At 46.5% G+C, this 25,929-nt stretch overlaps 2 protein-coding genes across 2 annotated transcripts; both read left to right on the top strand.

Moving 5' to 3' along the window:
* The first annotated feature begins 12,890 nt into the window (after nt 1-12,890).
* Nucleotides 12,891-14,381, top strand: LOC119324393 (transcription termination factor MTERF4, chloroplastic-like). The gene has a single exon (XM_037598181.1). The coding sequence runs from the start codon at nt 12,906-12,908 to the stop codon at nt 14,379-14,381; it is 1,476 nt and encodes a 491-aa protein (XP_037454078.1). The 5' UTR covers nt 12,891-12,905.
* A 1,922-nt stretch (nt 14,382-16,303) lies between these two features.
* On the top strand, nt 16,304-19,023 carry LOC119325149 (pectinesterase-like). The gene is made up of 2 exons (XM_037598898.1): nt 16,304-17,668; nt 18,144-19,023. Exons 1-2 carry the CDS (start codon nt 16,624-16,626, stop codon nt 18,821-18,823), a joined length of 1,725 nt encoding a protein of 574 aa, XP_037454795.1. The 5' UTR covers nt 16,304-16,623; the 3' UTR covers nt 18,824-19,023.
* The last annotated feature ends 6,906 nt before the right edge of the window (nt 19,024-25,929 follow it).

Genomic DNA, 25,929 nt, shown 5'->3' with positions numbered 1-25,929 from the left:
TATATTTATATAAGCAGGCATCTGGTGATCATCACATGTTTTATTTTATTTGAAGATATATTAATGAATCGATCTTTCTTCTTTCAGCCCTCCGGATCGAGCAAATCTGCTTCTACAGGCAGCAGGACAAAGCGAGGCCCAGGCAAAAAGTTGAAGGAGGGTGTAAAGTACAACATCGACTCCGTCAAACCTAGTAGCGAACCCCTCACGCCTATGAACATTGCGAGCAAGTGGACTCGTCAGTGCGGAGTTCTTGTGAAGGACCAACTCTCGATCTTCATTCAAGAATGGATTGAGCCAAAAATTAAACGTCCAGGTGTTACTTGGGTCGACGACAGAGCAAAAAAAACCTTTGGGAATCTCCCTACCAGATTATTTCACTGAAGCAGATGTGGAGAAAGTCAAGGGCGCTGCTCTTAAGAAGATGGCAATTCCATTCAACACCCACAAGAAAAATGTATGTGCCAACTACCTCACTGCAAAAAGGAAGACTCCAGAATTCACGGGAACACTGGAGAAGCAAAGAGAACACTGGGCCGGTTTCGCAAAATTAAAGGAATCAAAATTATCTAAGGAATGATCGATAAAAAACAAGGCCAATGCCGCCAAAAAGACGCAGTTCCATAGGCTGGGTCCAGGTGGCTACGCGGTGGGAATGCCTAAGTGGGATAAGTCTGAGCAAGAGATGGAGGATGCAGGGGTCACTCCGGTTACTAGGAGCTGGCCCCCAGGTGCAGAACTTGGTTCTATGCGCATGGGGGGCGTTGGACCCAAAGACGTGCCTGGTTTCGCAGAAGGCAAGTCTAAAAGGAGCCGAACAAAAGATACTTGACGCAATAGAAGAAGCTCGAACGAGGGTGTTCACGCCCAACAGAGAGAACGACGAGCTTACACGCGCCCTGGGAAATCCTGAACACCCGGGAAGAACACGAGGCAAGGGCGTTATTCCCTGGTATGAGGGATTTCGGAATGAAATGACGACTACAGGTCCCGTGCAAGAAAGAAGATGGAGGAGGATAAGAAGAGGAAGTTGGAGGAGGAGCAGAGGAAGCAAGACGCAGAACGCCTTCAAGGCCTAGAAGCAAGGCACGCGGACTTGGCACTCAAATTCCAGCAGCAACAGCAGCAGATCGAGTCACTTAGCCAGGGAAGGGGGTCTCAGCAGCGGCAGCATCAAGCAGATGATCGTCCAGCATTGGATAGCACCGTCCCATCCATGCCGAGAAGCAGCGTTGGTTTTGCACCGGGCGACACACTGCTGGATACATACCCTGTGGATGACATCATAGAGAACACTAACTATGAGCTACACTCCAAAATGAAGAACATATCCATGAAGGTGGCTGACGCCGTTGCTTTTATAATTACCCCCAAAGCAACCTTCCATTGCATCTCGATTCCAGAGGGTTATGCTCGTGTCATGGTTGATGAAGTGGTGGAGCCATATTCGAGTCTAGCACTTGACATTCCTGGAGGTGACAACGAGCGCACACTGGGAGAGGCCATACATCGTATCATCCTATGGAGAAAGGATTGCATCATCTTTTAAAGTCCACCGACACTGCGTCGTCTGCCGACTCCTCCTCGAAGTCCGCCACCGAATCAGCAGACTCCCGCTCCTCCAAGTCCACAAACGCGTGAGCCGACTCCTCCTTGAAGTCCGCCACCTCCTCCAAGTCCCCGAACGCATGAGCGGACTCCTGCTTCAAGTCCGGCACAGCGTGAGGCCACTCCTCCGGTTTCAAGTCTGACACAGCGTTAGGCCACTCCTCTTGCTTCAAGTCCGGCACAGCGTCAGCCACGTCAGCCATCTCCGCCGTCTCAGCAATCACAGAAGAGACACGCCGCAGCTATGGTGCATAGCGGTACGAGCCGAGGTAGTACAGGAAGTACAGGAGGATACAAGCGATATAAATATGGTCCAAGCCTCGCTCCTCTTCCTCAGAGGCCTTACGACATAACCAAGAAGCAAAACGTAGCCATAGTGCAGGCCCAAGTGGACGCCCATTTTGGACCGAAACCGGCACCGCCGCCAAGGGAGAAAGTGCCTGAGGAAACGGTTGACCACTTCATTCATATGGCTAGAGCACTAGCTCCCAAGCCTGTTGAATCAGACTATAAGCGCCAAATCAGAAAGCTACATCGAGCACGGCTACAGAAGGAAGCGAGCTCGAGCTCGAGCCAACAAGCAGCTGGCAAAAAAACAGGAAAACCGTTCCCCAGCTGGGAGAATAGGCGGCGCAATCGATCCCCCCGCTTGTTGTGTCAACAACACATGAGAGTATGCGCGCCCAATATTATTGTGGGCAAACCGTTAACGTTCCCCAGCTGGGCGATGTGGTAATAACCGAGGAGCATATAATGCAGGCTGAAATGCTCAAGATCACTGTTGGACAACTCCTCGAAATCGAGCCCATGCCTCGGCTTAGAGAGGAGGAAATAAAACGGAAATATGTCCGAGGCCAACCTTTGGTCGAGCCAGACAAGGTCAAGAACCTCCCAACGAGAATGTATGAATTGCATCAATGGTACATGAACATTACCAAGATTTGCAGTCGAGTGTCCCTCATGGTGAATGCCAAGGAGGAGCATTACTTCCATGAGAAAGCTCTGTTGGTTGAGTATTCAGAACTATTTCAGTTATACAATCAAGACGCACTCGACAAGTTTATCGTTAGTTGCTATCGTCTGTAAGTGATTTCTTTCTGTAATTTAAGTCTCAAGCTAGCTGCAGTGATCATTTTGATCAATCATTACATGTAATTATCCTCACTATATTCTTTTCTATGGTATTATATGCAGGATGAAGATGTATGAAATGAAAAAATCTGGACGCTATGGCATTGGGTTCATTGACCCAAATACCATTAATGAGTACACATGGAATATTCCAAGTTGTCGAGCAAGTTTAGAGGAAAGCATGCTAGAGTTCTTCAAGCGCCTCAATACCAATGAAGATATGCTACTTCCTTACAACTTCCTCTGAGTCACACTGTCTTGTATTACAAATTCTGTTTTTGCTTACTAGCTAGCTAGATGTTAATAATTAAGTGTATACGGTAGTTGATTAATTTTATGCACATGCCCGCTTAATTAAGACATGCAAACGTGTGTGCATGCAGTTTCTACTGGATCTTGTTAGACATTAAAGTTGACAAAAGAACAGTTGAAGTATTGGACTCACTACTTAAAGAAGAAAAAGACTACACCATCGTGAAGGGGATAGTTAACAGGTAATTTCAATCATTATTAACTATATCTCGGCCTATTTAGTTCGTCATTTCCTGATATGAACTATTTAATAACCGCTTTATTAATTTTCTTTGCCGGCGGGCAGGGCTTGGGCAAAGTTCATCAAGGTGACTCCAGGCAAATGGGCAAAATAGTTGTTTTGATATCGACAAAAGGTAAGTAATTAAGTAGTACTAGCTAGCTAGCTAGCTAGCTAGCATCTCTTTAGTTCTTGTTTCAATACCATTAATTAATTATCATGCTTGATTATTCATTATCTGATTCAATTTCATTCTCGTAAAGGCCCTGAAGCAGGCGCATGGGAATGATCTGTGGGCATTCTACATTTGTGAGAACATTCACATGGTGGCGTCCGTAAGGAGCAGATCTCAAAGACAGGACTGGGTACGTTTGTCAGAATACTATTCACACCATTATCGATATCTAATCATACAACTAATACACATGCATATTGATCTCCTTCTTAACAGTTCAGAGAGGTGCAGGAGCAGCTCCTACCAGCGGACCGCATACTAGCACTTCAAGAGGAAATAGCAGGATTTTTGCTCGACTAGGTCATAGATCCCAAAGGAGAATACTATTACCCGCTACCGCCCCCATGAACCACTTGTCATCGTGCTCCGAAGGCACAAGGCAACATGTAGGAGAAATTATATATGTATATACATATGTATGTGTGAATAATTAATGGTGTTGGTTGTGAGACATTCGATGATATATATTTATATATATATATATGCGGTTCTATGTACGAGAAAATCTATTTATATATATATATGCATAACGTGTACAATTTGTAGTATCGTAAAATACCAGCAAACAAAAAAGAATTAAATGAAAAATAAAACCTACCCCCCCCCAAACATTTTTAGTACCGGTTCGTCACGAACCGGCGCTAAAGTGCCACTATGTGGCACAAACCAGGCCCGGGTGCGTGTAGGACATTTAGTACCGGTTGGTAACACCAACCGGTACTAATGTCCTACACGTACCAACCGGTACTAAATGTCCTACACGCACCCGGGCCTGGTTTGTGCCACATAGTGGCACTTTAGCGCCGGTTCGTGACGAACCGGTACTAAAGGGGGGGGGCTTTAGTCCTCACTCTTTATTACCGAACCGACACTAAAGGCCGTTACGAACCAGCGCTAAAGCCCGGTTCTGCACTAGTGGGGCCCTACCTGTCAAAAAGGGGTTTAGACAAGGCGTATCGGGCATTTTCCAGAGATGGTAGGCTTTAGTCAAAAATGATAGTTTTCGGCATAAGTTTATAAAGTGGTAGCTTGTAGGCTCGGTTGCGTGAAATATGGTAGTTTTTTTGTTAAATACTCGCTTGGCCTCCTTTTGGTGATGTTGCATGATCAGACTTATGCTCATTGAATCATCGAACCCCAGCGATGCTAGCCGGTAGCGCTTCCGTCTGAAACTTTAGTTTTAAATTTTTAGCAGTTTGCAGTCGGTAAAGACCAAATGTATTTTTATATGAAATTGAAAGGGTCGGCCTCTCTGTCACGAAAATATAGTTAGAGAAAGCGAGTTGATTGAACTGTGACGTCGTTAATCGGTGCTGCAATGGCACACGGCGAGCACGTCAATCTCAAATTAAGGACGGGCGATCTAAAGGAAAATCTCAAAGGACAGGCTTTTCACATTGACGTGGATTTTTGGGCACGGATGTTCTTTTTTTAACATATTGCAGATGCAGACGCTCATCCATACTATACACTTATCTATGTGAACGCATGCATGCACACCTTATACCTATGAGCATCTTTGACAGACTAAGCCGACACATCATCTTGAGATTGATAAAGTCGTCATAGACATCTTCGTCGTCGACAGGAAGTCTTCTCCTACCGAACACACATTGCCGAAAGACCTGTAAAAAGTACAAGAAAATACAAGCATCAGTGTAAATTTAAGACTTAAACTCTCATGGATTAGGGATACCGCTGTCGTGCTACAATTCAATTATCGGTTCGTTTGTGTGGGTGCAGGCGCGGAGGTTGGTGTTTTTTTTTCTTTTTTGATTTTTTTGAGGAGGTTGGTGTTTCTAATTTCTCACGTTTTCGTTGCCATCAGTGGATCAGATCCGTGACATGGACGACCGCGTGGGGGCTTGGGGACCGGACGTTCCAGCCGACGTGGAAGAAGATAACCAGGATAACCTTTCACGTGAATGCGACACGGCCGCGTATGTCGTGGCATTGTTATCACGTACTCTTTTTTTTCATCGAATTTAGGACTTTATTCAGAATAAAAGGAGTCGGTTACAATCTTCCCGTAGGCTAGTTCGGAGGAAGTCTGGGCTAACATCTAGCCAACTATCCGTCCCATCAAGCGTACAGGCACGCTGAGCACAAAGATGGGCCGGCACATTCAAGTCCCTACCGACATGTCGAATCGAAAAAGAGATAAAATGTGGCACTATGTCCAATAATTCTCGAAAGATAGGCGATGCAATCGATCTAGAATTGCCTCACGAGTTCCAGAGCTCGACCAAATGAAAACAATCAACCTCCATTATCACATGTGAGTAACCCCGGAGATGAGCAAAAATTACCCCCTCCTGGAAAGCCAACAGCTCGGCGATGAAGGGGTCCGAGACTCCCGGCAGTGATTTGCACCAAGCTCCTAGGAAAGCAAGATGGGAGCGTGATACTCCCCCTGCCCCCCCCCATTCGGCTGGCCGCCGAACACTGATCCGTCAGTGTTAATGGTGATCCATCCCACATCCGGGGGGCGCCAACACTGTCCCGATGCCCGAGTGCGTCGGTTTGGTATGTCGAGAATGGATAGTGTCTCCTGCACCCACTTCATGGCCATCGCAGGATCGAACCCCTTCTGATCATGTGTCCACTTATTCCTCGAGGTCCAAATGGAATGCATGATAGTAATGATTTTGCATCGTGCATCATCAGAGAACTGTTGGTCTAGCGTGATGTCACGAGCCCAAGAATCTTGGTGCAGCGCTGGTAGGTGTAGATCAAAACGGTCCCTAGCCGCCGCCCAAAACAAGTTTGCATGCGAACAAGTCATCAGTGCATGCACCAGGTCTTCGTCTGCAGCCTGACAAAGATCACATCGGCTCATCGTTTTGATGTGCCTGTAGTGTAGAGTCACGGAATCCGGTAGAACCCCCCGAAGAACTCTCCACCAGAATACTCTGATCTTCGGTAACACATTGAGCTTCCAAAGTGCAGTCCACAACTGTTTGTTATTCGGTGATGTCTCCGTTACCGTCCCTTCCTCTGGAGAACTAAGCTCGTTACGAGTCATGAGAGATCGGTACGCCGATTTGACAGAATAGTTTCCTGATCTTTCAAAGCCCATGCCACAGTATCCTCTCCGCCTGCCACCCTCAATGGGATATTCAGTATTGCTATCGCGTCGTTTGGAGTGAAGTTTTGCTGGATTAAATCCACATTCCACCTTCCTGTGTAAGCATCGATCAACTCTGAAACTTTTGTGAGTGGAGCATCTCCTATGCGGCCACTAGGTTTCAGTGATATTGTGGTTGGTATCCACGGGTCTGTCCATATTGAGATTGTGGTGCCGTCGCCAACCCTGTGGATCAAGCCTTCTTCCAGCGTCGTCCGTCCAGCCACGATCGCCTTCCACGTAGCAGAGGCCCGGCTCGGCGCCGTAGCATGAAGGAAATCAGTCTGCGGGAAATATCTTCCTTTCAACACCCGGGCACACAGGGAATCCGGGTTTGTAAGCAGTCGCCAGCCCTGCTTGCCCAACATAGCGAGATTGAACACTTCAGGGTCCCGAGAACCCATACCTCCCTTGGCCTTTGGCACAGTCAGTTTGTCCCATGACATCCAGTGCAAGGGTCTCTTGTCGAGGGAACTGCCCCACCAATATTTGACCATCGGAGATGTTATAATCTTGCATATTTTCTTGGTCAGCAGAAAACATGTAATGGGGAGTATATATTTTTGAAACGAGAATTGATAGCATATACGTACAGGGAACAGGTAACGGGAAGAAGATTAACAATGTGGGCACCAAGCTACGTGGCGCAGGATCCGTATCATAACGTGCCGACTTGGCAAGACGTCATCTTTTCGCAAAAAACGATATGCATGCCACCTATAAAAAATTTGGTAGGATGAATATTTTTCTAGCACAGACATAAGCACTCATATACACACACATGCACTCATCCCTATGAATGCACACACGCATACCCTATCCCTATAAGCATCTTCGAGAGACTGAGCCGGCATATCATCTTGAGATTTACGAAGCCACCAGGATTTGAACCTTGATGGATTAGGGATACCACTGTCCACCTAACCATCTCAACCATAGGTTGGTTCGCTGGTAAGATGAATATTGACAATGGCTTATCTACTGTCGCCGTTGAAGAGGCGTGCGTGGGCGCACAAAGCCGCGAGGAAACGGACGGCTAGCTTAGCTCAGGTATACATACTAAAAATGTTGCTTGTTTGCATGGGTTACCATAGATAAAATACGATAGATCAGAGCATGCACGCCACAGGCAACCGGATTGATAGATCGAACGAGGGCGTGCGCCGGTTGCCGGTGGCTCTCGCTCTCTCCATCGGATCGGAGGTTCAGCTCAGAGAGCACTCACCAATCGGTCGAGCTCGTGACAGACACGTACCAGATGGCAAATGCATGATGGGTCGATGGCGACTTATTTCGGCCAGAAAGGAGATGCCGAAAGGCAAAAGAGTCGTTCCCGGAAAAGGGAGAGGAACCAAATGTGCCTTGTGATTCTGCTCGATCGTGACAGAGATAGACGAAAGTGACGATCCAACGGACGTTTTTTTTTTTCACATTCGCGCACGTACATTGATGGGCCCAAATTAATTTCTTGTGAATTATGGTCCATGTAGTCCACCCAATGTCAGGCCCATTACAAGAGGCTCCGTAACGCTGCGGGCTGGATCAGCCCAGGGGAATGCAAGGTAAGCCCATACACGGCCGGGAGAAGCCCGGTACAGAAGAACTACGACCCCATTTCCAGCACAGCCCAAGAAAGCACCACACGCCGACGCCACACAAACCCCCACCGCCACCGGGGATCCTACTATACGCGCCCGCCGAGAGCTCCTATGCGCCGTCGCTGCGGCAAATTGTCGAGCGGACGCACAGGCGCGTCTTCAGCTGGGCCGGCCCATTCGCGCAACGCATTCTAAAAATCCCAAAAAACTATGCTTGAGAGAGGGATCGAACCAGGGACCTCCATCTTTGTATGCACGAGCATAGCCATCGCGATAGACAAGATTTCTTGGTTTGCTACGGCGTGCGGAGCTAAATATAATGGAGACCCGAACATTTTCTCAAATTCTTAACACGAAAATTATTTTGAAAAGGTGTTTCTTAAAAAGAGAACACTTTCCAAATTTTAGAAGAAAAACTAAAAGGCTTGAACAATTTTTTAATAAACTGAACACTTTTTAAAATGCCAAACATTTCTTGAAATTAGGGAACAAAATTTTAAAATCGAGAACAAAATTTGATCATGAACATTTTTTTAAAGCACGAACATTTTTCTTATCTTGAAAACAAATTTTGAAACGGAAAACAAATTTGTAAGCGCGGAAATTTGAGAACAAAATTTGAACATGAACATTTTTTAAAGCACGAACATTTTTTTAATCTTGGGAACAAAATTTGAAACAGAGAACAAATTTGGAAGCGCGCATTTTTGTTAAAAGCATGAACATTTTTTTGAATCTTGAGAACAAATTGTGAAACATAAAACAAATTTGGAAGCGCGAACAATTTCTTAAAGCACGGACATTTTTTGAATATTGAGAACAAATTTTGAAACAGAGAACTAATTTGAAAATTCCCGAATATATTTGGAAGCGCAAACATTTTTTGGAAACCTGAACAAAAAAGTTGAAGTTCGATACATTATATTAAGTTCAAAAGTTTTGCACATTTTTATGGAACGAGAACAATTTTTGAATTTTGAAAACAATTTTTGTAAAAATTGAACATTTTATGGAAAGGCAAACAAAAATTTGAATATTTTGAAAAAAGAGAAAAGGAAAAGGAAATGAAATAAGAAACCAAATAAAGGAAACAAACAGAAAAAACGAAAAAGAAGAAAAGAAAAAGGAAACAGAAAGGAATTTGAAAATCTGAAGAACAAAAAGAAAATAGAAAGAGAAGAAAAGGAATTGAAAAAATAAAATAAAGAAACAGAAAAAGAAAGAAAGAAGAAAAAAGAAACATAAAAATAAAAAGAAAAAAAGGGAAAAACCGATGAAAGCAACGGAAACCCGGTTCAGGGAACCTTCTAGAAGGTTCACAAAACCGGATTGGGTAGTTGGTAACGTATCTAAGTGGGCCGGCCCAGACAGCCTCGCTCGGTTGTTCCCCCTGGGCGAAGCGCCCGCATTTTGCCGCAGTGAGCGGCCGATAGGAAATTCCGCGCCCGCCAGCCCCGTGGCGCGTACCCCCGCCTCGCCCGCTGCTCTTTTTATGGGGCGGCCCATTTCGGGGTTTAACCCCAACCGGGTTTTAATGTTTTTTTTCGTCTTTTTTCCTTTTTGTTATTTCTTTTTATTTTTCTGTTTTATTTTATTTTTTTCTTTACTTGTATGTTTTCATTTTTATTCTTGTCCTTCAATTTCCAAAAATTTAATAATTCACGATTTGTTTTATTAAATCATCTTTTTAATGATGAACATTTTTTTTCTAAATCGCGGTATTATTTATAATAAATTGTTACTCTTAAATCATGAATATTTGTTTCTGAAATGTGAACATTTTCCAAAAACTCACAAACATTTTTTTTGAAATCATGATTATTTTTTTAGAAATTCGTGACCATTCTCTTAAGTCATGACCATGTTTTTCAAATCATGAACAATTTTTTAAATAATGAACATTTTAGAATTAGGACGACTTTTTTAAAATCACGAACATTTTTTTCAAATCCGTGAACATTTTTAGAATTAGCGAACATTTTTTCTAAATTGATGAATATTTTTTTGATTTATGAACATTTTTTCCAAATTCATGAACATTTTTCGAATTAGCGAACATTTGTTTGAATTTTTAAAATTATGAACATTTTTTTTATTTTGTGAACATTTTTTTACAAAATCGTGAACAGTTTTTGAATTCAGAGCATTTTTCTATAATCATGATTTACTTATTTTGTGAAAACTTTTCATTCCACTAACATTTTTCTGAAATCATGAACATTTTTTTAAATTTGTGGATATTTTTTTAAATTTGTGAACATTTTTTTGCCAAAATCGTGAACAACTTTTAAATTACCGAGCATCTTTTTAGAAATCATGATTGTTTTATTAAAAATTAGCAACTTTCCTGAAATTTAGTACCTTTTGATATCCCGAATTATTGAAAAAGAAAAAAAGAAAAGGAAATAAAAGGAAAAGGAAACATCCGCAAAAAAAACAGCGGCGTCCCGGCCACACATGGGCCGGCCCATAAGGGGAGCGGAGGGTGCGCGCCCGCTTTCTTCGCAGCACGTGCTGCGCCCTATAGGCCCTCCCCCACCGCCACTCCCTCTACCGTGCCGCAGCTCATCACCCGCTCCCGAGGCGAAACCCTGCCTGCGATCGACTTTGCGCTTAATGCGCCGGCCCAGCTGACCATGCACGTGAGCGCCACCAGGCGAACTGACGCTTTAGGCAAAAACCACTATTGAGGGTTACCTTTTGCAAAAGTCACTCCCCATCTTTTTAGCTGACAAGCGGGGTCGTAATTTGGGAGTATTACATTTTTTCGTAGATTTGTTTATTGAAAATGTTTTCTCTCTTGAAAAGTGCGACCAAATATCAAACTATTTTCACCGGTAGATTTCTCACGATAAGAACTTTAAAATTAGATTCCAAGTTAATAAGTTTCAATGAACTTTTTTCCCAAAAAAGGAAAACAAAAAAACAAAAACAAAAACAAAAATGGCAACCAAAAAATGAATACCGAAAAAAGCAGAGCCCGAAAGCATGGTTGTGGTTTTCACTTTTCTTTAAGCACGGGTTATGTTTTTTTCTTTTGGGGGAAAAACACATGTTATGCTCACGGAAGAACAACCATACTTCTCATAGAAAGCACATGTTGTGCTTTTTGTGAGAAACTTTCGATCTATTCATCTTCAATGATAATAATACAACAAACACCAGATATAATGAAAATTGCTTATGGCGAAATCAAATATGTATTTCTAAAAAAAACACAACTATGCTTTTCATGAAAGCGCAGACCGCGTGTTTTTTTTTCAAGAAGCATAACTATGCTTTATCGAAAACCTTCTAAAAATACCATTTAAAACCCGAAAACTCGTATAGTAAAATAAAAAAAAAACTGAAATTCAAAGGGAATGCCCAGCATGTGACACGTGACGACGGCATGACGCACCACTTAACGTGCTCAGGCAATAAAAGTGACCCTTGCAGTAGCCCCCAAGAGATAATCGTTGGTTAATTGCTCCAGAGCTCTTTGATTTCTTCTGCATTTTGACACAGATTTTTTTGAGCAACCGTGCATTCTGACACAGACAGTGAAATCACTTGTTGAGGAGTACTCGTTGCAAAGATCACTCCAATCCCCAGGTTGCGACAACTGGCGCACTGCATGTGCGCCACTTGTCGCAACCTGGAAGTTTTCCCTTTTTTCGTAGACCGTTTATTCAAAACGTTTTATCTCTTAAATTGTGCGTTCAAATCTCAAACCGCTTTCACTATTGGACTCCTCACGTTGAGATCTTTAAAACTAGATCCCATGTTGATAGGTTTTTACGAACTTTTTTTCACGAAAAAACCAAACCGGGAGCACGGGTTTTTTCTCTTTCTGGAAGAGGCTCGCCCGTGCCTCTCACAAAATCACAACCGTGCCTCTCGCAGAAGCAAAACCGTGACTCTCGCGGAAGGGAAAAAAAAGAGAAACGAGCTTTTTTCCTTTTCTGAGGAGGCAGGGCCGTGACTCTCGCGAAGCACACCCGTGCCTCTCACGGAAGCAAAACCGTGACTCTCGCGAAAGGAAAAAAACAGAAAACGCGTTTTTTTCGTTTCCGAGAGGCACGGCTGTGACTCTCGCGAAATAAAAAAATAGAAAACACGTTTTTTTCTGTTTCCGAGAGGCACAACCGTGACTCTCGCGAAAGCAAAACTGTGCCTCTCGCGGAAGCAGAACCGTGACTCTCGCAAAAAAAAACAATATTTTTCGCGCAAAAAAAATTCTATTTTTTTATCGAAAAACTAAGGAAGACCGGTGAAAAACCAAAACGTCAAAAAACCCGGAAAAAAAGGTTTTAAAAGCCAAAAACGCGTTTGGAAAAATAAAAAAATAAAATCTGAAAGGAGCGTTCAGAGCGCGACACGTAGCGAATGGCTGAGAGCGCGCCAAGTGGCGCTAATCGTTGCGAGGCTCCTGAAGGAGCGCTTGTTAACTAGTTTTGTTAGGTGATCTCGTTAACTGGTTGCTCTCCACAGATAGTCCACACAAGTTGAGGCCCATTACAACCCGCTGGAGGCTGCTGTGGGCTGCATCAGCCCAGCGGAATGAAACGATAAGCCCAGAACAGAAGAAGAAACACACCCATTCGGGTGCGGCCCAGGAAATCACCACAAACCCCACAGCCACTCTCTCCACCGCTAGGCCGCCGCCGCCGCCCCCGGGCCGCCGCCGCAGCCATGCTCCCGCTCGCCCGCGCGGCCCTCCGCCGCCTCGGCCCCGCGGCCGCGGGGGATGGCTCCCTCCCCGCCCGCCTCCTCCTGCTCGCGCCGCTCGCCTCCAAGCCGTCGTCGTCCACGCCGCCGGAGTACCAGATGCCGTCGGTGACGTGGGGCGTGATCCAGGGCCGCAGGGAGCGGCTCGTGTCCCGCGTGCTCGCCCTCGACTTCCTCCGCTCGGCCGGCGTCACCGACCCCGCGGGCGAGCTGGAGGCCGTGGAGCTCCCCTCCTCCCTCGACGTGCTCCAGGAGCGCCTCGACTTCCTCCTCCGCCTCGGCCTCTCCACCGACGACCTCTCCGCCTACCCGTTCCTCCTCGCCTGCTCCCTCCGCAAGAACGTCATCCCCGTCCTCTCCTACCTCGAGAAGCTCGGGGTCACGCGCGCCCGCCTCGCCGCCTTCGTCCGCGCGTACCCGGCCTGCCTCCACGCCTCCGTCGCCGTCGACCTCGCCCCCATCGTCAAGGCGCTCCGCGGCCTCGACGTCGACCGCCAGGACATCCCCCGCGTCCTCGAGCGCTACCCCGACGTCCTCGGCCTCAAGCCCGACGGCACCATCAGCACCTCCGTCGCCTACCTCGTCGGCATCGTCGGCGTCGCGCCCCGTGACATCGGTCCCATGGTGACGCACTACCCTTTCTTCCTTAGCATGCGTGTTGGCACCACGATCAAGCCGTTCTGTGATTACATTACATCTCTGGGTCTGCCGATGCGGATTCTCGCGAGGATTATTGAGAAGCGGCCATACATTCTTGGCTATGATCTTGAGGAGACAGTCAAACCAAATGTTGAGGCATTACTCAGCTTCGGCATTCGGAAGGAGGTGCTGCCACTCATGATTGCGCAGTACCCATCCATTCTTGGGTTGCCCCTGAAAGTGAAGCTAGCCGCACAGCAGTACTTCTTCAACCTGAAGCTCAAAATGGACCCTGATGGATTTGCCCGTGCCGTCGAGAAGCTGCCACAGCTCGTGAGCTTGCACCAGAATGTGATACTGAAGCCCGTGGAGTTCCTCCGCGGCCGGGGGATCACCGATGATGATATTGGGCGCATGTTGATCCGGTGCCCCCAGATTCTTTTGCTGCGGAACGAGCTCATGAAGAACAGCTTTTACTTCTTCAAGAGCGAACTGAAGCGGCCAATAAGTGAGCTTCTGGAGTACCCAGAGTATTTTACATACAGCTTGGAGTCGAGGATCAAGCCTAGGTACATGAGAGTGGCAAGTAAGGGGATCAGATGTAGCTTGGATTGGTTTCTGAACTGCAGTGATCAGAGGTTTGAGGAAAGGATGCGAGGGGATTTCATTGAAGGGGATGCACCAGGACCTTCATTTACAATGGGTGGGAAGCTTCAGATGCCTGGCAACCAGATAGTGTCAGATGATGATAATGAGGATAGTGACGATGAGGTCCTATATAGGCGGACGGTCATGCTCTAGTGAGTACAACTTCTTGTTGCTTACATATTATTGCATTGCATCAGTCTAATGAGTATATTGAAAAATAACTAAAACTGGTCGTTTTTGTTTCAGATTTGGTGGAATCTAATGCAAAAGGTCTTCCATTCAGACAGCATCATATAAGCAAGTGAGTTCTAGTTTGCATGTCTTTTACATGTCGAGTGGTATCTATTCTAGCCCTGGTAATTTAAAAAGGAGTTAGAACTGATATATTTACTAATATCATTGATGCCAAATCAGTACAACCACAACAGCAACAACAACGCAAAAAGGCCTTTAGTCCCAAACAAGTTGGGGTTGGCTAGAGCTGATACCCATAAGGTCTTGAAACCAACTCATGGTTCTGGCACGTGGATAGCTAACTTGCATGCACTCCTGTGACCTGTCCATGGGATTCTTTGTTGATATTACAGTCCTTCAGATCTCTTTTTTTGGACTCCTCACTCCTCCCATGCCAAATTAGTGATATAGAAAATTCAACTGGTCTAGCATAAGCAGCCATATTTTTTTAAAGCATTTTAATGCTTACTGTGCTAACTGGAAGCAGAGGCACTGTTTTGGGGAATAAGCAATAACTAAAGTGTACTCCACTAGTTACTGAGCTGCAGTCAGAAATGTATAGGTAACAGAAAGGAGATTTTGGTACATGATTTTTTGAGAAATCATGGGGACGAGATGTCCAGTGTCAACACACTTGATGCCATTTTGAAGACATGGTAGTAATTCTATGCTCTGCCTAGTAGAAAACATTCAAAATAAAAAGTGTATGGACCTTGTAACTTATGATTTACTTCCTGATTATTAAAGCTAAGAGTTTTGCTACGGTACACCTCCCTTTAAAAGTTTACATGAATCTTAAAGTTCCTTCAAAAGGCTATCGCCATATTAGCCTGCAGATCAAATGTATTGAATAGATTGATTTGGATACAAAAGACTATATTACCTTTTTTTGATTGAAAGGGGTTACTTCTAATCTGCATTGAAATATGTAAACTTTTCTAGGGGGTTGTACCGAAGCAAAGTTCGAAAGTTAATTATTGGTGCTCTATTTTGTTCATCACTCCAGGCTTATATATCATTGACTGTCTTTGTTTGGAGTAGAAATTTGCTGATTGTCCAAGCATCATCCTCTCATGCTGATTGGCTTTGGCTTTTGATGGAGGGATCTCTTGCCACCAAGTTGCCAGCCGAGGTCACCAGGTTGCTGGCCCAAGCAATGTGTCTTTGATCGTGCCAAAGGTACTCAGGTTACCCCGTGAAGGATGAAACCGGGACGTCTGTACATAATTTTAAGCGGGTGATGGAAGAATTTCTCGAAGCGAGCAGACATGTTGTATCAGTGATGATAATCTCGTCCCATTGAAAAGAAACGCTAGTTGATTGGTTGCAGTAGTTGATTTCTGTTACTCTGGGACAGTGTGTGCTCACAGAATAGGCTCAGATCTTTGTACTGCTTAGCATTTTTTTAGTACTAATGTACTGTCTGTAACTCAAATACTCAGCGTAACATAGATTTTGCCCGATTCAAAAGCTGATAGCAGATCTTATATCTGAAACAAAGCCATGATGACAGAGCTATCTGAACATTTCTTCTGCAGTCTGCAACAATTGCGTGTTTCTGGGCGTTATTTTCTGTGTTGGGCCGGGCGATTAATCAGGCAGCTTGATTCGTTGACCGATCAACCGGCATGTTAATCAAGTCACCAGATTAGGACTGAGATCGTCAGACATCAAGTCATCGGATTAGAGCCGGAATCACATCTAAATCACGAGCTAATTCAAGGCGGATCTTCAGGCTACCAAGTAACCGCTCCCTCTTGCGTGCCGGGGCAACAAAAGTTTTCCCTGCAAGGAATATTAGTGAATGCCAAGAGGACACAAACAAAGAAAAAACACGCCTTCGATCTGCCTTTTACCCTTTGATCGTTTGCGCTGCGGACCACTCGACTGATCTGTGAGCGCATTTTCCTCCATCCAGTGATGGCCAGCATCTCGTTTCTTGCTCCAGATCGGCCGCCATCTACCAAAGCTGCCCACAATCCAACCATGCATTGTTGAGGATGGTTAATGGATTGGCAGCAACTGTTATTTTGACTTCTTATTCCCTCTTAATCACTAACTGCAGTGGTAAGTAGCCCTTTCCCTGCTACGATACGCCTTGCAACACGCGAAGTGTTGCTATAAAAATCTTGGCCATGCGCTTGAACGCTGCACCCAATCCATGCGCCTATCGTCCCAGCGCTTTGCCGCCGGGACAATGGGAATGAACGGCGGGACAAGCCGGCGCCGACGGAGGCAAGAAGCCGTCGCCATGGTGCTCGCCATAGCTACGCTAGCAGCTGTTGCTGCCGCCGGAGAGCAACAAGAGACGACGGCCTCCAGTGTTGTCGGCGACAATGTCACGGTCGTCTCGCCGACGGAGGCGTCGGGTGTGAACGTCACCGCCATCTGCTTGTCGACGCCGTACCCGGGCGCGTGCCGGACGGCGCTGTCCTCGTCGGGGTCGCAGGCGGCCAAGGACCCCTTCGCGGCCTCCGTGCAGTTCGCCATGGCCCGAGCCGCGTCGGCGCGCGCGCTGGCACGCAACCTCTCGTCGGCATCGTCCGGTCGCCGAGGCGCGCTGCCGCCCTCCGGCATGGACGACTGCGCCGAGCTGCTCGACGTCAGCCACGGCCAGCTCGGCGACGCGCTCGCCGCGGGCTCCACGCACGATGCGACCACGTGGCTCAGCGCCGCGCTCACGAACCAGGACAGCTGCGCCGACAGCCTCGACGCCGTGCCGGCCTCCGCCGGGCGCGAGGGCGTGCGCCGGCGGGTCGGCGCGCTCTCGGAGTTCATCGGCACCGCGCTGGCGCTGCACGCCAAGCTCAAGGGCGCGAGCGCGACGCCACCGCCATCCCCCTCGCCCAACCGGACGTTCCCGTCGTGGGTCTCCGACCACGACAGGAAGATCCTGGAGTCCGCCGCCGGCGGCGTGACGCCGAACGCCGTGGTGGCACTGGATGGCAGCGGGACGCACGGGACTATCGGCGACGCGATCGCCGCCGTGACCTCGGCGGCAATGGCGCCGGTGGGCTCCTCCAAGGCGGGCGTCGGAGCAGGCAGGAAGGTGATCTACGTGAAGGCCGGGCGGTACGAGGAGAGCGTGCGGATCTCGAGCAGGCAGAGGAACGTGATGCTGATGGGCGACGGCAAGGGGAAGACGGTCATCGTCGGCCACAGGAGTGCCGCCGACGGCTACACCACCTACGCCTCCGCCACCGTCGGTACGTACGTGCTAGCATACGTATTTGATGTGCATGCCGCATGAAATCAAGGACCACTGCCACAAAAAGTGACATATATTACTCGATCTTCAATTTGGTTGCAATCTTTTCTTGTCCTAACTATGTTCTTGAAGAAGAAATTATTACGTACCCTACCATCATGGCATCATCCATGCTAAAGCTGAAGTCCAAAAATGGAGCAGCTGGCCACTACAGTTGCCTGTACCCTCCAAATATAAAGGCACAAGCAACCCAAATATGCCCATGCCAACACTTCGATTTGGTCACTAGATCCATACGCTTTTCACCACTTTATACCATCCATCTCATCGCAATACTTATGCTGCACTACCAGTAGAAGATAATGGGCAACCGTCAAATGCAACGATAGTGATGTTTCACTTGCCGATGTCACTCACATGCATCTTTTCCAATACTCGCTAACGCGTTTAATGTGGTTGTGTGTGCATGGCAGCTGCAATGGGCTCGGGCTTCATAGCCAAGGGCCTGACCATCATCAACGACGCCGGTCCAGGCAAGGGCCAGGCGGTGGCACTGCGGGTCGGTGGCGACCTCTCCATTGTGTACCAATGCGACATCGAGGCGTACCAGGACACACTCTATACGCACTCCAACCGCCAGTTCTACGCCGAGGACGGCATCTCCGGCACGGTGGACTTCATCTTCGGCAACTCCGCGGTAGTCATCCAAAACTGCGATATCCATCCCCGAAAGCCCCGCCAGGGCCAGAAGGACACCATCACGGCCCAGGGCCGGATCGACCCAAACCAAAACACCGGCATCTCCATCCACAAGTGCCGGATCGCCGCCGCGTCGGACCTAGGTGGCACGAAGGTGTACCTGGGCCGTCCGTGGAAGGCGTACTCGCGGACTGTCGTGATGGAGAGCTCTCTCGACCACTCAATCACCCCGGCCGGGTGGCTGGAGTGGTCGGGCCAATTCGCACTCAGCACGTTGTACTACGGGGAGTATGGAAACAGCGGGCCTGGCGCTGGGACAAGCGGGCGGGTGAAGTGGGGTGGAGTGCACACGGCACTGTCCACCGTGGAGGCCACACGGTTCACGGTGAGGGATTTTATCTTGGGAGACTCATGGTTGGGTGACACTGGAGTGAGCTACACTTCAGGGCTATGACTAAGGTAGTGTCATGGTGTCTGTGGTCTGCTGGTAAACTTGAAAAATGGAACCAGATCACATATATAAGGACTAGATTGGTAACAATAAGGTGGAAGCTAGTGAGCTGCGATGCTAGCCTAGCTACCTGCTAACACATGACTTTCCAAGCTATTGTTGTGCATGTCCCGTACTGAAATCTTATCGAGGCTTGTTATTCACAGAAAGACAACATTTAGAATCTTTTGCACACTGCATAAACGATGCTGAATGTAACCAACAATCAAGCTACAACTGCTCCCTTTGTCTCGAATTACTCGTCGCAGAAATAGATAGTAATGGGAGTATGATAGAAAGAGCCGAACAAGAACCGAGGGCACGTTCAGCTTAATTATGCTTGTAGAATTACCCTCACATGCCTCAACTCCTTACAAACAACTGCTCTTGCATGATCAGTTCGTCATTTTGGAACTACCTCTCCCAAGAACGATAATTCTCGGGTTAAAAAGTAGCAACAAAATACACCTTCAGAGCTAGTGTAATTAAAAACTACATTTTCAGAGGATTTTAACTCATAATCTGAACTCTAGGGCAAATGCGTAACCAAAGACCTGCAATAACAATGGTTAGAAGTTGTTCTAGCAGAACAATGAGTAGATGTTTGAGAGGAAATCTGAATGAGGGGGCTCACCTGCCATTGGCTACGCATGGCTAGTTGATTTCCTAAAAATAAATAAATAAAGTGTAGTTCAAATTTGCAAACACTTCTGGATCTTCTAAATAGCGGGGAATATGCCCTGAATTATCCCAGAAAGTTAAGTTGATTTATCAGAAGCTTTTAAAATTTCCGGGGTAGTTCAAAAATTCTTCACACTAATCAGATTTCTTAGTCAATAGTTATGTACTTTTTTGTCCTAGAATCTGGATTATGTGCCAAAATGCCTAAAGGTGAGTTTGTTTGTCCAACTCAGAGTACCGGTGTTGCCATCTTGAAAAATCTGAAGAATCGAAAGCTGGATGAAATCGGTGGCCATAGTCCCTGGATGCTTGATTGGCAATTGACAACACCGTACATAGCAGGAGCTCCAATCACCCATCGCTATCTCTGAACTTTCTTGCAAAAGAAAGAAAACAAGAGGTTTATGTATATGGTATTGTTGGTTCTCATGAAAATTGTTTTGTCGGTTTGCTATAGTCAGGTGGGAGATAGAAAATTATTTTCTTCTGAAAAGAAAATGCCGCCAGAAGTAATTGGCCTTCTTTTGTAGCCCAGGCCTAAACCTTGGCCCTTGTTGATAACATGACATTTTCTTTTTACTGTTCGCTCCCAAGATCACATGCACAACAAACATGCACCACTGTGAACGGTTAAAAAATAATACTTCACCCGTTCCATAATATAAGAGTGTTTTTTTACTAATAGTGAAAGTGTTGTCTGCCATTCTAACTTCTAAGGAGTGTTAAGTGTTAACATGTGACTTTCGTGCAAGGACTTAAAATTTCAAATCTCAAAGGCTAGCTTGAAACAATCAATGGTGAGAGATATATGGCTCATCCCACATGCACTACTGTGCCAGACAAGTTGTCAAAATACAAGACACAAGTTCAAATAGATGGCATCATCAATCTCAAAAGTTGTTGCATGTGTGTAGGATCGAAAGTATGTCTAGAGGGGGGGGGGGGGATTAGACTACTTGACCAAATAAAAACTTATCCTTTTTCTAATTTTAGTCTTCGGCAGATTTTAGCTAACTTAGCACAAGTCAAGCAATCTTAACACAATTCAAGCAAGCATGCAAAGAGTATATGAGCAGCGGAAAGTAAAGCATGCAACTTGCAAGAATGTAAAGGGAAGGGTTTGGAGAATTCAAACGCAATTGGAGACACATATGTTTTTGTCGTGGTTCCGATAGGTGGTGCTATCGTACATCCACGGTGATGGAGACTTCAACCCACGAAGGGTAACGGTTGCGCGAGTCCACGGAGGGCTCCACCCATGAAGGGTCCACGAAGAAGCAACCTTGTCTATCCCACCATGGCCGTCGCCCACGAAGGACTTGCCTCACTAGCGGTAGATCTTCACGAAGTAGGCGATCTCCTTGCCCTTACAAACTCCTTGGTTCAACTCCACAATCTTGTCGGAGGCTCCCAAGTGACACCTAGCCAATCTAGGAGACACCACTCTCCAAGAAGTAACAAATGGTGTGTTGATGATGAACTCCTTGCTCTTGTGCTTCAAATGATAGTCTCCCCAACACTCAACTCTCTCTCACAGGATTTGGATTTGGTGAAAAAAAGATTTGAGTGGAAAGCAACTTGGGGAAGGCTAGAGATCAAGATTCATATGGTAGGAATGGAATATCTTGGTCTCAACACAAGTGTAGGTGGTTCTCTCTCAGAAAATGCAAGTTGGAAGTGTAGGTTCGTTCTGATGGCTCTCTCCATGAATGAAGAGGAGGTGGAGAGGTATATATAGCCTCCACACAAAATCTAACCGTTACACACAACTTGCCAATCTCGGTGGGACCGAATTGAGAAACTCGGTCGAACCGATTCAGCAAATCTAGTGACCGTTAGGATTTTCGGTGGGACCGACATGCAACTCGGTAGGACCGATATGGTTAGGGTTAGGGCATAACGTAATCTCGGTGAGACCGATTACACAAACTCGATGGGACCGATTTTGGTAATAAGCTAACCAGAGAGTTGGTCAGGTAAACTCGGTGGGAGCGGTTCACTCATTTCTGTGAGACCGAAATGTTACGAAAAGGAAACGGAGAGTTTACATTGCAATCTCGATGGGACCGATCGCTCATCTCGGTGGTACAGAAACGTTATGAAGGGAACCAGAGAGATTACAATCCCATCTCGGTGAGACCGAGATCCCTATCAGTGAGACCGATTTGCCTAGGGTTTGTGGCAGTGGCTAAGACATCTGAACTCGGTGGCGCCGAATAGAAAGAATCGGTGGGGCCGAGTTTGACTTTTGGTTTAGGTCATATGTGGAAGTGATAAAGTAGTTGAGGGTTTTGGAGCATATCACTAAGCATTTTGAGCAAGTAAGCCATTAAGCAACACCTCATCCCTCCTTGATAGTATTGGCTTTTCCTATAGACTCAATGTGATCTTGGATCATTAAAATGTAAAATGTAGAGTCTTGAGCTTTGAGCTTGAGCCAATCCTTTTGTCCTTAGCATTTTGAGGGGTCCACTTTTCTCATCCATGCCATGCCAATCATTGAGCTTTCCTGAAATATTCATCTTGAGATAGCATTAGCTCAATGAGCTATATGTTGTTAGGAATTACCAAAACCACCTAGGGATAATTGCACTTTCAATCTCCCCCTTTTTGGTAATTGATGACAACATATAGATCAAAGCTTCGACAAATGATAATAAGATTGAAAAACATTGTTGCTTTGAGAAGTATGTGAAATGTAAGAGCTCCCCCTAAATTTGTGCATAGTTTAAGATTTGCTTTGGACTGCAAATGCACAATGAGTTAGGATCATGAGTGACTCTTCCATGTCACATACATCTTGGTGGAGCGCTCAAAATGATAGTAATTAAATACATGCACTCATCACCAAGCAAAGTGAATGATCATATAGAGATAAAAGGATAATGTCTTCCAACAAGAATTAAGGTAGCATATGATCAAACACATGATCATCCAAGTATCACACAAAAGTATAAAGTATCTCAAACAAGCAAATAAAGTTCAACCACCAAAACAAGAGAGAACAAAAAGCAACACTCTCTCTCAAAGCCTATGATGTATACATTTTTCTCCCCCTTTGGCAACAAGTTACCAAAAATTTCATAGAAAATGCATAGTACTAAATCGACTCTCAGTCTTGGTCTTCAGGTGGTGGTGTAGAGATGACTCCTTGGACGAAGACTTCTATTGATGTAGATGGAGCTGGTGGAGTAGGTGCTGGAGCTGGTTGTACAGAAGCTGTAGCTGGTGCAGATGAAGTTGCTCTGGTGTCTGGAACAGGCACTGCAGCTGATCTCTGACTCCTGGCTTAGTGGCAGCAGATGTGCCATACTCCTTCTTGAGCACCTTCTTCTTGGAAGTGGCCTCATCCTCAACAGCCACATAGTCCTCATCCTCAGAATCTGAGGTTCTCTTCTTTCTGGCCCTGGTGGCTGCCTTGGGTAAGTTGCTGGGTGTGCTCCTGCTTCCATCATCATAGCTGCTAGAGGGACTAGTGCCCTCACTCATCTGAACCTGCTCCTCAGACTTGTTCTGACTGTCACTCTGATCAGACATGTTGCAAACACTGACAGCAGACCCTGTGAATAGATATAGATGAGGTAGATAGGATGAGCATCACAAAATACAGAGGTTTTTGCAAAAGAATGAGTCAAAAACTTAGTTTTAGTTTTCCATAGAAAGCATTTCCGATCTACCAATTTGTGAACTCGGTGATACTGAAGCAGCTTTTGGAACCTAAACTAGTGAACTCGGTCAGACCGAGTCACAGTTCGGTGGCATCGAGACTGCTAGGGTTTCACAAAGTCCTGAACTCGGTCACACCGATTTGCAATTCTTGGTCAGACCGAGAATCACATGTGCAATGGCCTTAGACAAATCGGTGGAACCGAGTTCTACAACTTGATTGGTCCGAGATGGTTTCGGCGGAAACCTAACCCTAAATTTTCAATCCACAACTAAACTACAGAGTGTTTTCGCTGGATAAGATGATCTCAATCGTGGAAAGATACATGGCAAAACAATGTGCTAGGAATTCGGAGTGGGATTAGCACAAGGATCAAGTCCATACCCTAGTTCGGCAATGGACTTGCTACGGCGGCAACGGCGGAGACGATTCCCATTGGCAGCGGCGGAGACCAGCGGCGGGAGGCAGCTGGCAACGAGGAGGACAATCCGGAGACCCAGGTGTTGGGGAACGTAGCAGAAATTCAAAATTTTCCTACGTGTCACCAAGATCTATCTATGGAGAAACCAGCAACGAGGGGAAGGAGAGTGCATCTACATACCCTTGTAGATCGCTAAGCGGAAGCGTTCAAGAGAACGGGGTTGAAGGAGTCGTACTCGTCGTGATCCAAATCATCGGAGATCCTAGTGCCGAACGGACGGCACCTCCGCGTTCAACACACGTACAGCCCGGTGAGGTCTCCCATGCCTTGATCCAGCAAGGAGAGAGGGAGAGGTTGAGGAAGACTCCATCCAGCAGCAGCACAACGGCGTGGTGGTGGTGGAGGAGCATGGCGATCCTGCAGGGCTTCGCCAAGCACCGCGGGAGAGGAGAAGGGAGAGAGGTAGGGCTGCGCCAGGGAGAGGTCAAAACTCATCTGCTGGCAGCCCTCAAGACCTCAACTATATATAGGGGAGAGGGAGGGGGTTGCGCCCTCTCTAGGGTTTCCACCCTAAGGGCTTGTTTGGTTGCAACAAAATTGAAGGGGATTGAAGTGGATTGGGGTGGATTAAATCCCATACAAGTCAAAATCTCACTCAATCCCCTCCAAACCTCTCCAATCCCCTCCAGGAGAGGTTTAACCGAACAAGGCCTAAGGGGTGCGGCAGACCCAATCCCATCTAGGGTGGCGGCCAAGGGGGGGGGAGAGGGGAAACTTTCCCCCCAAGTTAGGTGGGTGTGCCCCCTCCCCCAACCCTAGGCGCCTTGGGCCCTTGTGGGGGGGGGGCGCACCAGCCCACCTGGGGCTGGTCCCCTCCCACACTTGGCCCATGCAGCCCTCCAGGGATGGTGGCCCCACTTGGTGGACCCCCGGGACCCTCCTGGTGGTCCCGGTATGTTATCGATAAAAACCCAAAACTTTTCCGGTGACCAAAACAGGACTTCCCATATATAAATCTTTACCTCCGGACCATTCCGGAACTCCTCATGACATCCGGGATCTCATCCGGGACTCCGAACAACATTCGGTAACCACATACAAACTTCCTTTATAACCCTAGCGTCATCAAACCTTAAGTGTGTAGACCCTACGGGTTCGGGAACCATGCAGACATGACCGAGACGTTCTCCGGTCAATAACCAACAGCGGGATCTAGATACCCATGTTGGCTCCCACATGTTCCACGATGATCTCATCGGATGAAGCACGATGTCAGGGACTCAATCGATCCCGTATACAATTCCCTTTGTCTAGCGGTATTATACTTGCCCGAGATTCGATCATCGGTATACCGATACCTTGTTCAGTCTCGTTACCGGCAAGTCTCTTTACTCGTTCCGTAACACATCATCCCGTGATCAACTCTTTGATCACATTGTGCACATTATGATGATGTCCTACCGAGTGGGCCCAGAGATACCTCTCCGTCACACGGAGTGACAAATCCCAGTCTCGATTCGTACCAACCCAACAGACACTTTCGGAGATACCTGTAGTGCACCTTTATAGCCACCCAGTTACGTTGTGACGTTTGGTACACCCAAAGCATTCCTACGGTACCCGGGAGTTGCACAATCTCATGGTCTAAGGAAAAGATACTTGACATTAGAAAAGCTTTAGCATACGAACTACACGATCTTTGTGCTAGGCTTAGGATTGGGTCTTGTCCATCACATCATTCAGCTAATGATGTGATCCCATTATCAACGACATCCAATGTCCATGGTCAGGAAACGTAACCATCTATTGATCAACGAGCTAGTCAACTAGAGGCTTACTAGGGACATGGTGTTGTCTATGTACCCACACATGTATCTGAGTTTCCTATCAATACAATTATTGCATGGATAATAAACGATTATCATGAACAAGGAAATATAATAATAACTAATTTATTATTGCCTCTAGGGCATATTTCCAACAGTCTCCCACTTGCACTAGAGTCAATAATCTAGTTCACATCGACATGTGACTAACACTCACAGGTCACATCGCCATGTGACCAACATCCAAAGAGTTTACTAGTGTCATTAAACTAGTTCACATCATCATGTGATTAAGACTCAATGAGTTCTGGGGTTTGATCATGTTTTGCTTGTGAGAGAGGTTTTAGTCAACGGGTCTGGAACATTCAGATCCGTATGTACTTCGCAATTCTCTATGTCATATTGTAAATGCTGCTTCCACGCTCCACTTGGAGCTATTCCAAATGGTTGTTCCACTATACGTATCCGGTTTGCT

The sequence above is a fragment of the Triticum dicoccoides genome, chromosome 6B, assembly GCF_002162155.2.
Source record: "Triticum dicoccoides isolate Atlit2015 ecotype Zavitan chromosome 6B, WEW_v2.0, whole genome shotgun sequence".
NCBI lineage: Eukaryota > Viridiplantae > Streptophyta > Magnoliopsida > Poales > Poaceae > Triticum > Triticum dicoccoides.
Note: the sequence above shows the minus strand (reverse complement) of the source record. Positions and strands in the feature narration are given on the sequence as shown.

Excerpts from the sequence above, each read along its gene's own strand:
- LOC119324393 (XM_037598181.1), top strand. The coding sequence starts at position 12,906 with ATGCTCCCGCTCGCCCGCGCGGCCCTCCGCCGCCTCGGCCCCGCGGCC.
- LOC119325149 (XM_037598898.1), top strand. The coding sequence starts at position 16,624 with ATGCGCCTATCGTCCCAGCGCTTTGCCGCCGGGACAATGGGAATGAAC. Across the intron at positions 17,669-18,143 it reads CTACGCCTCCGCCACCGTCG|CTGCAATGGGCTCGGGCTTC; the intron begins GTACGTACGTGC and ends TGTGCATGGCAG.